The sequence below is a fragment of the Filobasidium floriforme genome (assembly GCF_021052385.1).
Source record: "Filobasidium floriforme strain CBS 6241 chromosome Unknown HD553scaffold_27, whole genome shotgun sequence".
NCBI lineage: Eukaryota > Fungi > Basidiomycota > Tremellomycetes > Filobasidiales > Filobasidiaceae > Filobasidium > Filobasidium floriforme.
In genome coordinates this window covers 384,624-396,425 of record NW_025763648.1, presented here as the reverse complement: position 1 = coordinate 396,425, position 11,802 = coordinate 384,624, and the positions used below count along the sequence as shown (strand labels likewise).

General features: G+C 52.1%; 2 protein-coding genes and 1 non-coding gene across 3 annotated transcripts; 1 reads left to right on the top strand and 2 right to left on the bottom strand.

Moving 5' to 3' along the window:
• The first annotated feature begins 238 nt into the window (after positions 1 to 238).
• HD553DRAFT_332698 (hexose transporter-like protein) lies at positions 239 to 3,481 on the top strand. The gene is made up of 16 exons (XM_046182070.1): positions 239 to 481; positions 544 to 601; positions 674 to 704; positions 826 to 932; positions 1,007 to 1,028; positions 1,098 to 1,233; positions 1,350 to 1,460; positions 1,558 to 1,599; positions 1,685 to 1,797; positions 1,862 to 2,112; positions 2,169 to 2,242; positions 2,376 to 2,562; positions 2,633 to 2,749; positions 2,860 to 2,919; positions 2,993 to 3,090; positions 3,171 to 3,481. Exons 1-16 carry the CDS (start codon positions 445 to 447, stop codon positions 3,320 to 3,322), a joined length of 1,596 nt encoding a protein of 531 aa, XP_046033046.1. The 5' UTR covers positions 239 to 444; the 3' UTR covers positions 3,323 to 3,481.
• A 206-nt stretch (positions 3,482 to 3,687) lies between these two features.
• On the bottom strand, positions 3,688 to 5,047 carry HD553DRAFT_326842 (uncharacterized protein; the record flags this gene model as incomplete). The annotated part of the gene is made up of 2 exons (XM_046181743.1): positions 3,688 to 4,716; positions 4,796 to 5,047. The coding sequence occupies 2 exons, from the start codon at positions 5,045 to 5,047 to the stop codon at positions 3,688 to 3,690; spliced, it is 1,281 nt and encodes a 426-aa protein (XP_046033045.1).
• Positions 5,048 to 6,137: 1,090 nt separating this feature from the next.
• HD553DRAFT_t104 lies at positions 6,138 to 6,223 on the bottom strand. Its single transcript has one exon. It is a non-coding gene; the product is annotated as a tRNA-Arg (tRNA).
• Positions 6,224 to 11,802: the final 5,579 nt, after the last annotated feature.

Genomic DNA, 11,802 nt, shown 5'->3' with positions numbered 1-11,802 from the left:
CGAGCATCGATGAAGTCTGATCGGCAAGCAGCGCGGGATCCCAGAGTCACATGAGAGGCTCGCGCGTATCGCTCGGGGAGCGTGATCCGCGAGACACGCGACGGGCTGGGGCCGAGTGGGGGGTTCATCGTGCCAATCTGGGGACGATTGAAATCCTTCCGGGAGGATAACCGTAGCGATCGTAGCGAGCTGTTCGCTAATTTCGTCCAAGTGGAGAAAGTGATTGGCGAAGGGACATGGTACAGACTGAAAGGACTGTCTATATAAGCAGCGGCTGGAGGCGAGATTGGGGTACCCGTGGTGGCCAAGTCAAGTGTAGAGTCAGCACTGTATCGACCGCTTCACCCCAACTACACCTTAGCAGTAAGGGCAGTAATATCATAGGTCGATCTCCTGGCACCCCGCGTCATCATCAAACAAGACTCACATTTTCGCCTGCCCGACATGTCCGCCGCCGCTCCCAAATGGATGGACGTTGCCAGCAAGTCGAGCCATCGACCTGTCATATTCCTCGAGGATTGCTGATCTTTCCTCTATGTGTAGACAACACCCATCCGCGATGGCATAGAGACCCGGCCCTCCGGATGAACGTCTTTTACGGGTGAGTACCACGCACGCATGATAGCTTTGATACCAATCTTCTCGGTTGACGGACTTGCTCCCGCGCGTCTAGACTTGGGATGTGTTTATTGATCGCCACCAATGTGAGTCAAGTCACGCTTGCCCGGTGTCATGCATGGCGCTGATCCTTGCTCATTTGCTTGTTTATCAGGGATGTAAGTTCCTTTCCGTGTCGCATCCTCTATAGGAGCGCGATGATTCAAGCTCGATGCGCTGGCAGTTGGTGGCGGTCTCATGCAAGGTTTCCAAGCCATACCCGCATGGCAGAAGTTCTTCAACTTTCCAAAAGGAGCTCGGCTCGGTCTCTACAGGTAGGTCTTCTCTTGGGGTAGAGCGTGAACCTAGTAAGTGACTGACACGGCCTTCCGTTAACTCCGTATTTCAGTGCAGCGTATTTTCTGCCCAGTGTAAGTCCATCCTCGGCGCATCCGCTCGACCGCGCAAGTTGATTGTTTTCCGCCTCTCGTCATCGATAGGTACCTTCTGCTTTCCTAGGGGATTGGATCTCGACTAAGTACGGCAGGAGGGCTTGCATCGCTGCTGGAATGGCTTTTGTATTCGTTGGCACCTTGATCAATGCCTTGGCTATCAATGTGGGCATGTGGATAGGAGGCAAGTCCGTTCCTGCCTGTCTCGTCGACCATTGAAGGAAGCTGATCTCGCATCTGCTCTCGCTTCTCTCTCTCTTTTACTTCTGCCCTGCCCTTCTGTTTCTCAACCTCCCTTAGGCCGCGCAACCATCGGCGTCGGTATCGGAATGTCCAAAGTCGCTGCTCCTGTCCTTATTCAAGAGATCGCACACCCTAGATTGAGGCCGATCTTGGGAAGTTGCTATCAGAGTGAGTTGCCTGTCCTGCTGTCCTCTTTGCTTGTTGTCTCGTATCTCGTCGATCCGTGTGACATATGGCTGACATCCGACTCCCGCGGGATCCGTAGCTTTTGCTTATATCGGATCCATTGGAGCTGCCTTGCTTACTTGTAAGTGGTCTTGCATGAGCTCATCGTCAGTGCCAAGGGCTGACCGTGAGTCCGAGCTTCCTTCGGTTCTGGTTTGTACGCGTAGTCGCCGGACTGTACATTCCTGGAAACTGGAGCTGGCGATACTCTTCCCTCATGCAAATCCTGGGACCGGGAATGATTCTGCCCATCCTGTGGTTCTGTCCCGAGTCTCCGAGAGTAGGTCGGACGTGCCATTCGAATTTGCCGGTACATTGACTGACATCGGTACCGGTCATCTCAGTGGCTGATGAAACAAGGCAAGGTCTCTGAAGCCCACCAAATGCTGGCCACGTACCACGCCAATGGGGACATGGAGGATCCACTTGTCCAACTTGAACTCCGTGAGATCAACGCCGCCCTCGAAAGGGAGGCCAAAATGCAACAGGTCTCGTTTATGGATTTCACCAGAACGCCGGGAAACAGAAAGAGGTTGGGTGTCTTGATCCTCATGGCGTTCTCCTTGAACTGGATGGGCAACGGAATCATCAGCTAGTACGTTTGTGGAAACCTATGAGAGTGGTCTTGACTTACGATATGTTCCATTTCAGCTACCTGGCCCCCATCTTGAGGAGCGTCGGGATCACGGAACCGATCAAGATAACCTTGATCAACGTCGGTCTTGGTAAGCATCTTCACAGATCGACGTTGCTCTTTGTTGTCGTTAACCTTGAATATATGCGTCTATCTCCTCGGCTCCAACTCCGTCGTCGAATTAAATCCAACATTCGATCTCGACCTCATTCTCTGCTTGGCAGCCATCTTCAACTTGATCGTCGCTGTCACCTCTTCCGTCAACGTCGACAGATTCGGACGCCGGCCGTTGTTCTTGGTCGCGGTTGTCGGCATGTTCTTGACCTTTGCAACCATTATGGGTCTGTCGGCAGGGTTCGCTATGACCAAGAAGTCGGCGGTCGGAGCTGCGGTCGTTCCGTTCCTCTTCATGTGTGTCGTGAACTTCTTGCAGGCTGCAAACAACGTAGTTGCTTTTGCTGATCCAGTCCTTCCGCGACAGCTACTTCGGTTTCTATTCGTCGGCATTCACACCTCTTCCGGTCGCGTATACGGTCGAGATCATGCCTTTCAACCTTCGAAGCAAAGGTGTCGCCCTATTCACGGCTATTGCCACGCTGTAAGTCGCACGAAACCCGATTAGCGCTTTCTGTTCTCTAGGATCGGGTTGCATAGCGTACTTACTGGACTTTACCTTCATTCTGGCAATGACTACCTTTGGCAATTCAGAGGCAATGCTTTCAACCAATTCGTCAACCCTATCGCGTTAGGAGAAATTGGATGGAAATAGTAAGCTCTTCGTCTCGGGCGCCTCAAGTTACCGTCACTCACCCTTGGCTGTACCGATATCTTTGTCTTGCAGCTACGCCGTCTACCTCGGAATCCTCTCGTTCTACTTTGTCATAATCTTCCTGTTCTTCCCCGAAACCAAGAGAATGAGCGCCGAAGATGCGTCAATTGGTAAGTAATCTTCTGAAGAGGAAATCAAAGAAGAAAAGACTCACTCAGTGGTCCATGTATGCGCAAATTTTCGTGTACAGTGTTCGACCAGCCGCACAGGCTCGGAGGAGGAATGTTCGAGGGTCGTGGGCGTGGTAGCTCGGCCAACGACACCGAAGTTGTTGATATGGATGATGCTGGGTCGGACGTCAAGGGGAACGACATCTTTGTCGATGAGCAGAAGCGGGCTTGATCTGCGTCATCACGGTTGTTGTCGAGCCCTGTCTCGGTTCTGGTGGAAAGTAAAGCTCAATCTAGCGATCGAGATCCCCTTCAAATAATGTGTAGTTTGTTTGTGAGGAAATGCAGACGGGATGCGATCGATTGTATTCCAAATTTATCTGATAGTCTGTCTTGGTTTTGTTTGTGAGGTGATCGATTTGCAAGTTGTTATGTGAGGAAGCGAGGTCTCCGTGATTTTTTTCATGTCCAATTTTTGAAAGCAAGAAACTGACAACCGGCTAAACGTCTAGAGAAGCGCTGTTGTCGCATGTGTCGAGAGCGAGAGGAACGCTGAACAGACGCGCTCGACACCGCAAAGTAGATCCTCGCCCGTATTCACGACACCGCCATCACTGCTGCGCTTTCTGCCCCCGTTTTCTCGTGATCTTTTGCCTCCAACGATCTCACAGTCACCCGAAGGATCTCTGTCCATAGGTTTTCGTGACTGGTCAAACCACTATCCGAGTCTGCACCGTAAACATCGATATAGGCACTTGGCGGGAAGATGTTCCGGATGTACTGGGCGACTTCGTGAGGTACGGGGATCTCATGGGTCGATTGCTGCAGCCATCCTCTTGGCATGCGTAGAAGCAAATGGACGCAACCGACCTTCGCATCTTTCAATGGTACGGGCTCTGCGATGCGCAAGCCATTCTCCGCCATTACCTTAGTTCTGGCCCACCACAGAGTCCCATTTACTATTAGTTCAGGAATAACTCCGAGGTGTCGAGCGAACATGAGCACACAGGCCCCTTTCGTTTTGCAGCTGAGACGAGTCAAGCTCGGTCCTGATCTTCGAAGTATATCGGTCAGGGTAGTCATATATCTGGCCGCGTCGCTACCTGAGCAAGATAAGGTGCACGATAGCCTGGCTAGGTTGGGACATCCGCCAAGCAATACCTCGAGACTTGGTAGCGGCAGGTTTAGCCCCTTCAAGTCCAGCGTGCGAAGTTTACTCCAAAGAGAAGGTCGAAGCGTCGATCGTAGTTCGAGGTCCTTGACGATGCTATCGAGTACCAGCGGCAAATCAGACGGCGGAAGTTCTCGGGTCCAGAGCTCGAGGCATCCTAGCCATGTGACTGCGGGATAACCTAGCAATTTGAAGGGTGGTTGATCGGCAGCCAAGATATTGCCCTGCCCAAGTTGTGGGGTCCTAAAGCCCTCGACTTTAACAACCCGTCCTTGATAATGATATTGATCGACCGAATAGAGGTTCCCTCCATTCAACCTCATGCGTATTCTTCTCAATCCAGGGTATTGACCTAACCATCGAGGAAGATCCAAAACCGGCCGATCTTGATCGGCAGTGTCGATTGTAGGTATCTCCAGGTCGCGTACTCCTTTGATGTATATCGCAAAGCGATCCTATGGTAAACCGGAAAAAGATCAATTCGACATGGAGCGAAAGGACCACCTTCATTCACCCAGATCACCCACCACTCACTGAATTGCAACCTTGGTCGAACAAGCTGGAAAGACATTGATGGCTGGAGCGAGCGTACAGTTCCGAAGCAGGAACGGGAAAGCCTTCTTTGGCTGCCAATGCGAGGTTGACGAGGTCCTGTTTTTCCATTTCCAGAAAATGTACAATGATATGAAGGAGTTCGGGCATCTGATAGACGCGTTGTGGGGCTGTTTCGTAGATCGTAGAGGTGGTCCCATCCGGGATCGACGAGGAGTAGAAAGCCGAAGACATGGCGAAGATGGCAGTTCGGTGTGATCTATTGCGGTGGTAGCGGAGATATCTCGTAACGCGATATCTAAATCAGTCTGCGTATATCAACGTGTCAAGCATCAAGTAACGGCAGTCCGAGCAAGATAGATCGAGTAGTGGTGATATCGTTGAACGTGGGTGTCAATTGACCAATCAATCGATCTTGATCGTGTCCCTCTCCTTGAAAATTCTGATGACCAACGCGTTTCGATTCGATCAGAAACTTTTCTTTTGTTCTCCGCCAAGCGATCAACGAATGACGTCAGAGCTTGGATCGACGTCTTTCTCGATACTTCTTGAAGCATGATACATTCTGATGATCGCTGTATCGACCTGTCGTATGCAGACCTAACCTTCTCAGCGTTTTATATACGATTCACTACAGTCGCTGGTCGATAGTTCCTGCAAGCAGGCCAAGGAGATGAGATGGCTACAACCTCAGCGCGATGATGCTGACGCACGTTTCAAATTGGCATCATCGGCTGTTCTTGAACACGTCAGAATACAGTCGAAGCGAGGCTCAGACATGGAATACGTTATGAACAAAGTTTTTACTGAACCTTTGCTGTTATTCCATGGATGACCGGCCGATTTAAGCCCCGCGCCCGGCACATCATGAATTTGAAACACGGGGGAAATCCGCTCACAGTGAGCGCGCGCTTGCGGCAAAATACTTCGGAATCGACCCGAAATCTGATCTCCCTTTACTTCAAGGGGATGACACTAGCAATATGAATCTGGGTTTCACGAAAGGTAACGAGACATCCTTCGACATGATTGACCCAGAATGGTCTGCCTTCCTTTGCGAATGAACTCGTCAGCGTTCGCATTGACGCTACCGCCAACGTGTTCAGTCATCGAAAGCTGAAGATTTGCTATACCATACCGTGCCCTACATTGTACTTCTCGAGAGAGAATCCAACATGTGCTACCTGTCGTCTAACCGCTGTGAATGTCGTTAGTCAAGCGACCGAGAAGGAACCATCGATTCTCGCGACGTTTCGACGGACAGGGTCAAAACGCGTCGATTTTCAGGCCAAAAAAAGGCATTAAATGCAGGTTAAAAAGGAATAACCCCCGCCGGGATTCGAACCCGGAGCCCTCTCATAATCTACGAGGAATAGAAGTGAGAAGCGCTAACCATTGCGCCACGCGGGCAAAGTAAGAAGCAAGTTTTGAGGTAGATATATGAGTTCTATTTGTCAAACCGTAACCTGCGCGTATCAATTCACGGTATTTCGCAAGCGCGCGCTAAGGCCCGCGCGTCAGGGAACAGCTTCCGTGAGAACACGTCGTTCAAACTGTCACGTGACCTTACAAGAAGCCTCCGTCCGCGCGATGACCGAGGTTGATTGACCTTCTCTCGCTCTCGTCTCGCGCTCGTTCGAGCAACCAGGAGCGACTAGCGACTAGCGACCAGTACCTGACCACCCCGCACCTCACCTCAGTCTAATCATCTTATGTACGATCTTCTGGTCCCATGACTACAGAATCTACGGGCGCTTCGACGTCATCGGCGACGTTGCCCTTCCGGATGGCGCGTCGACGAACCCCCTCGCCTGGGCCAGTCGAGATCGTCTATATAATCCCCCCTCTCCCTTCTCGTCGCATACATGTTTCCTCCCACCTCGACACTACCTTCTACCTCTTCAGAATCTTCAGTGTGAGAGTCTTCCATCCTCACAAACTCCTACATCAACCCATCACCTACGATCTTACTCTCCAATCAATATGAGCCCTTTCACCACTCAAACCATCCGGGCTGCCTGGCAGAAAATCAAGTCGTTCGGCAAGAACGATCATCTCCCTGTTCGACCTGCCGTCGTCGAGATGGCCTGTCACCTCACCAACTGCACGTCTCCAGTCTGCTCGCACGTTCACCCCGCGTATCTCTCCCTCGCACCCAAGACCGTTTCGACGTCCGACTCGACCTTCACCGACACGAAGTCGTTGGAGGCTTCGAGCGACAACTCTCGAGGAAAGGAGACCGTTTCGGCGTCCGACTCGACCTTTACCCAAACGGACTCCTTTTGGAGCGACGGTTCTTCGTGGAGCGGTTACTCCGAATACGAACGCTACGAGTGAGTTTCGGTCACAGTTGTACTTCTTCTCCGAGCGTGTGCTGATTGTCGTCGGCCCATTAGGCTTGTATATGTGCGCGTTCCGGCCGTCTGGCCGCAAACCGGCCAGCGATACCTTCGGAGGGATAGCTTCGAGCTCAAATACATCAATGGCATTCCCGAGTAGGTTTTGCATATAATCTGCTTTGAATAGTCTCATTTGGCTTACCCACCTCTCGTATCATTCCTACGTCGTGTATCAGGCTCGTGCTCTGATATCATCCTTGCCGTCCTCGCCATTTCAACACTACCTCCGTCGTTTCGAGCAGCCATCGAGCGCTGGTCGCTCGAGCTCTCATCCGAATACTCTCATACCACATCTCCACCGCTTCACTCACCATCACTACACCATTTACCCCACTCGCCAAGACCGGTTCGAACTGGCACTCCTCACTGGAACTCGCATCTCATCCGCAGACCTGCCTCCCATAATATCCGCCGTCGCTGCATCCGGCGGCGTCCTCCGTACCCCACCACAGATAGCAGCTGCTTGATCTGGGCCGGGCCATCTCGGTCCACAACTCCCCAGGCTATTCCGGCCCAGATCATTTCGACCGGGATACTTATACATACCCTACGGTCGAACGCACCGTCAAGCCTCCGCAATTCAAGCGACCCACCCACAGGTCCAGATCGCTATCATCCTTACCCCTGCGAACCGGGCCGATCGGACACCATGATCGCTGGCGCTTGGTCACGAACCGGACCCACCTCACATAAGATCACGCCGGACCTCGGGATCGACCCGAGAACGCGATACACCCTAGAGAAGGGAATTCTCAATGCCTCGTCTTGATCGCGCTCAGCGCATCACCGTCACCATCACTATTTTCACCAACATCATCGTCGTCATCGTCGTCCCTCTCATCCCAGGCTAAGACATTGAAGCCTCGCTTCCGGCCCCCTCTCGGGAAGGCGAAACGGTCACCTTCATCATTCCAGTGCGATACCGCAACGTAACCGGCTCTCTCGAGACCAGCAGCGGAGCCCCTCGCTTCAAATCAGTACAGACCGAACCCCAGGTCCTATTTTTATTTTCGCTCTTCGCGCTCGTCGCGGTCGGGTTTCAGCGGAATCCAAGGATACATTAGGTTAGAAGATTTCGTTAACAAGGTTGAGGATAGATCTATTATACAATACAGTATAGAGCTTCGTGTCAGTATAGTACTAGAGTAATAGGCAGGATAGAGGAATGTGAATCGGTTGTGTTCGTGTTTCGAGTTGATAGTGTAGCTAGTCCGAGTTATATGATTTTCTTATTCGCTATATTCGCTCTGCTCGGTCCGATCCGTTTGCCTCGGTATGAGGATATCGACCTCCTACCTGGAACAAGCTGGAAACGAAATATAATCCATACTCGCCCGTGTATACAGTCGTAACGACAACTCCTTCTTCTTCTTATTGAAGGATGCATCCAGCTTTTGTTACATCGTACTATTGTACTATTGTAGTTGACTCGTCTTGCCAACCAATCGGGGTTCGGACCCATGAACGGTAGAAGCAACCCCCCCGTCTCTATTGGCGAGAAGAATCGCGCGCTGTTCATCAAGCCGAAACAAGGTTCCGGCTTGGGCTTGAAGGCAGACGACCTTCCGATGACTTCTGGTAGCCTGGAATCTCAATTCAACCAGGCTGTAGAGGCTTCGGGTCTAAACCCAACTCTAGCTGACGGTCAAGTTGTCCACGCTACTCCCTATTCGATTCGTCGAGGTACAGCGACAGGTAGGTCACACGCAGAGTCGCATTGTCTGACCGAACAGCGACTTTCTCAGCTGACCATTCTGACGTCAACTCGCATCCCTCATCAAATCGATCGGCCCTGCCCTTACCAAGCACTTCCTCGGACATCGACTCGATATACACGCACTCGAGGGAATCTACGAACAGTCGTCTCGGCGGATCGATCTGCCCGGGGCCATCACTAAGGATGTAGCGGACGACCAGGATGTTCTCCCTCAACCCGACCTCGACGTGCCCCACCTCTGGGCTTTCGCAGAAAAGGCTCGCCGTACCGCTAGGATCAAGTTGACTGTGGCGGATATGCTTGCGACCGATCCGGAGGTGAGTCATGTCTCTCGCGTTTGGATCGTCAGTTGCGCTGACGTATATTTCCGACTCGCTTTGTTTAAGATGGCCTCGCTAGCGGGCGAGGTTCGTGTGATCGAGGACTGCTTTGCCTGTTCCAGCGAGAAGTGGAGGGACTTGCCTGTTTTCGCCGTTTCGCCGGTTCGCCTCACGCCCGGGGTGGCGAAAACTCGACTCCAGAAGCCCTCCAATTCCGGAGAGACCGATGGCTCGATCGTCGCGACTACTAGAGGCAAGCGAAGCAGAGAGAGTATTGTCGAAATCCATTGTCTCGCGCGCGCCTATTGTTCCCCAACAATAGATCACGCGGAACAATAGCGGATCCACTCTTCACGCCTTTGTTCCCCTGTGTTTCATCTCGCTCGCTCGCTCGCTCGCTTTGTCATCTCTCGCCGAGCTCGCTTGCTTTGTCGCTTCTCGCTTCTCGCTTCTCGCTTTCCGCTTTCCGCTTGTCGCTTTGTCGCTCGCTCGCTCGCTCGCTCGCTCGCTCGCTTCGCCGCCAACTCCTATTGTCCTGAACAATATATATACTGGCCCTTTTCAATCCCCTTTTGATAGATCACCTTGTAATTACATCTTCATGCAAACTATACAGCGGTGATCAACTCGATATCCAACAGATTAAGAGTCGGCTGCTCTACCAACGGAGCTCAACGGGCCATCACCTTAGTTTACATCACCCAACCTTCTTCAACATCGACTTAGTTTCATCATGGCCGACAGTCTCGACCTCGACACTCTCAAGGTTACCAAGCGGACTTACCTTGAGGGTCCCGACAATTACGCGGAATGGTCCCGCTCGATTCAAAACACTTTGATCGATAAGGATCTGGACGACATTGTTGATGGAACTATTCCTCGACCTAATACCCTACCTATCTCTACCTTGGCTGCCACCGCCGGCACGGACAATGCTCCAACTACTACCACTACTACGGTCACTACTCCAGCTACAGCCGAGGAACTTGCGAAATGGATCAAGAAAGACAAGAAGGCCTTCGGAATCATCGACGGAAGCCTCAGTCAGCTTGTCCATCACAACCTCCCGTCTCACCTCTCAACCTGGCACGCTCTGGTCCAAAGGGACTCCGCTCACACTGATGAGTACAGAGCGACGCTTCCTTCTGCTTCTGAAAGATTACTTAAACATCTTCAGGAAACCTACTCGGCCGCAAGGGGATCCAGGCGGGCTGAACTTCTTGCGATCATCTGGCGATCCCAACTCGCGGAAGGAGAAGATCCGACTGTCCATACCGGAAAACTCAAGTCGGCCTACTCCGCTATCACCGTCTCTGGCCGATCCCGGATGGACGACAAGGACTTTGCCTTTGCCATCCTCATGTCGCTTCCTCCTTCCTACGAAACCCTCGTTCAGACCTATTATCTCAAGGAGGACTTTCACTCGCAAGACGTCATCGATGCCGTCCGAGCCGAGTACAGGAGGAGGATTGTTCAGGAAGAAGGAATTGAGACTACGGCTCTCATCGCTGCCCGTCAACAAGGACGGAACAACAACAACAACATCGGCGGCACCGGAAACAAGAAGAAGTTTATTCCTCGATCTCCCTTTGACGAGAATGCCTTCTGCGAGTTCCATCAGAAGAATGGACACTCAACAGCAAACTGTTTCACCAAGCCCGCCAACTTCAGTACCGGCAACAACGCCAACAGGTACACAAACAACAGTGCCAACATCGCCGCACTCGTAAGCAACAGGAGTCAACATTATGGCATCAACGCCGGCTCTGCTTTCATGGCAAGCATCACCATCGATCACAATGCCCTTCTGGCCCACTCGTCTGCACTCGACATTGTCGTAGACTCTGGAGCTACTCATCACATGGTCCACGACAGGAACCTACTCACTGGAATCAAACAACTACCGATCCAGGCAAACATTACCATAGGCAACGGCGCCAACATCACCGCCAGAGAATGCGGTCAACTCAAACTTCCAAACATCACACTACACGATGTTCTTCACGTACCCGAACTGGGACGGAACCTTCTGAGTGTTGGTGCCGCACAGAGCACCGACGGACACTCTTGGACCTTTGCAAAAGACAAAGCGATCCTCAACACCTTTGCAGATGGACCCAGCAAACCGGTCATCACAGCAACACGACAAGATGGTTTGTTTGTCCTTGATCCGGCAAGCACTCCTATTCGACACAAGGCCGCACTCATCACCGCCACCAATACCGTCCCGGACGACAATGTTCTGTACCACTGGCACCGGAGACTTGGCCACCTCAATGTTCGCTCGGTGGTACAGCTCGGCAAGGAAGGAAGACTCGACAAGACTGTGGATTGGGCCAAAGCCGGAAAAGACATCTACGGTTTCCAATGTTCAGCCTGCATCCAAGGCAAAGGATCTCGTCTTCCCGCTCCTGCTTCCAACATCCGAGCCAGCAAACCACTCCAGTCTATCCACGTTGATCTCTGGGGACCAGCTCGAACCCCTTCCATCGGAGGATCCCTCTACTTCCTTACCTGTTACGACGATCACACTCGGAAGGTCAACCTCAGCTT

Bases quoted from the DNA above. Each gene is read 5' to 3' on its own strand.
- HD553DRAFT_332698 (XM_046182070.1), top strand. From the start codon at position 445: ATGTCCGCCGCCGCTCCCAAATGGATGGACGTTGCCA. The intron at 482-543 runs GCAAGTCGAGCC...CTCTATGTGTAG, and splicing joins CAAATGGATGGACGTTGCCA to ACAACACCCATCCGCGATGG. The intron at 1,461-1,557 runs GTGAGTTGCCTG...CGGGATCCGTAG, and splicing joins CTTGGGAAGTTGCTATCAGA to CTTTTGCTTATATCGGATCC.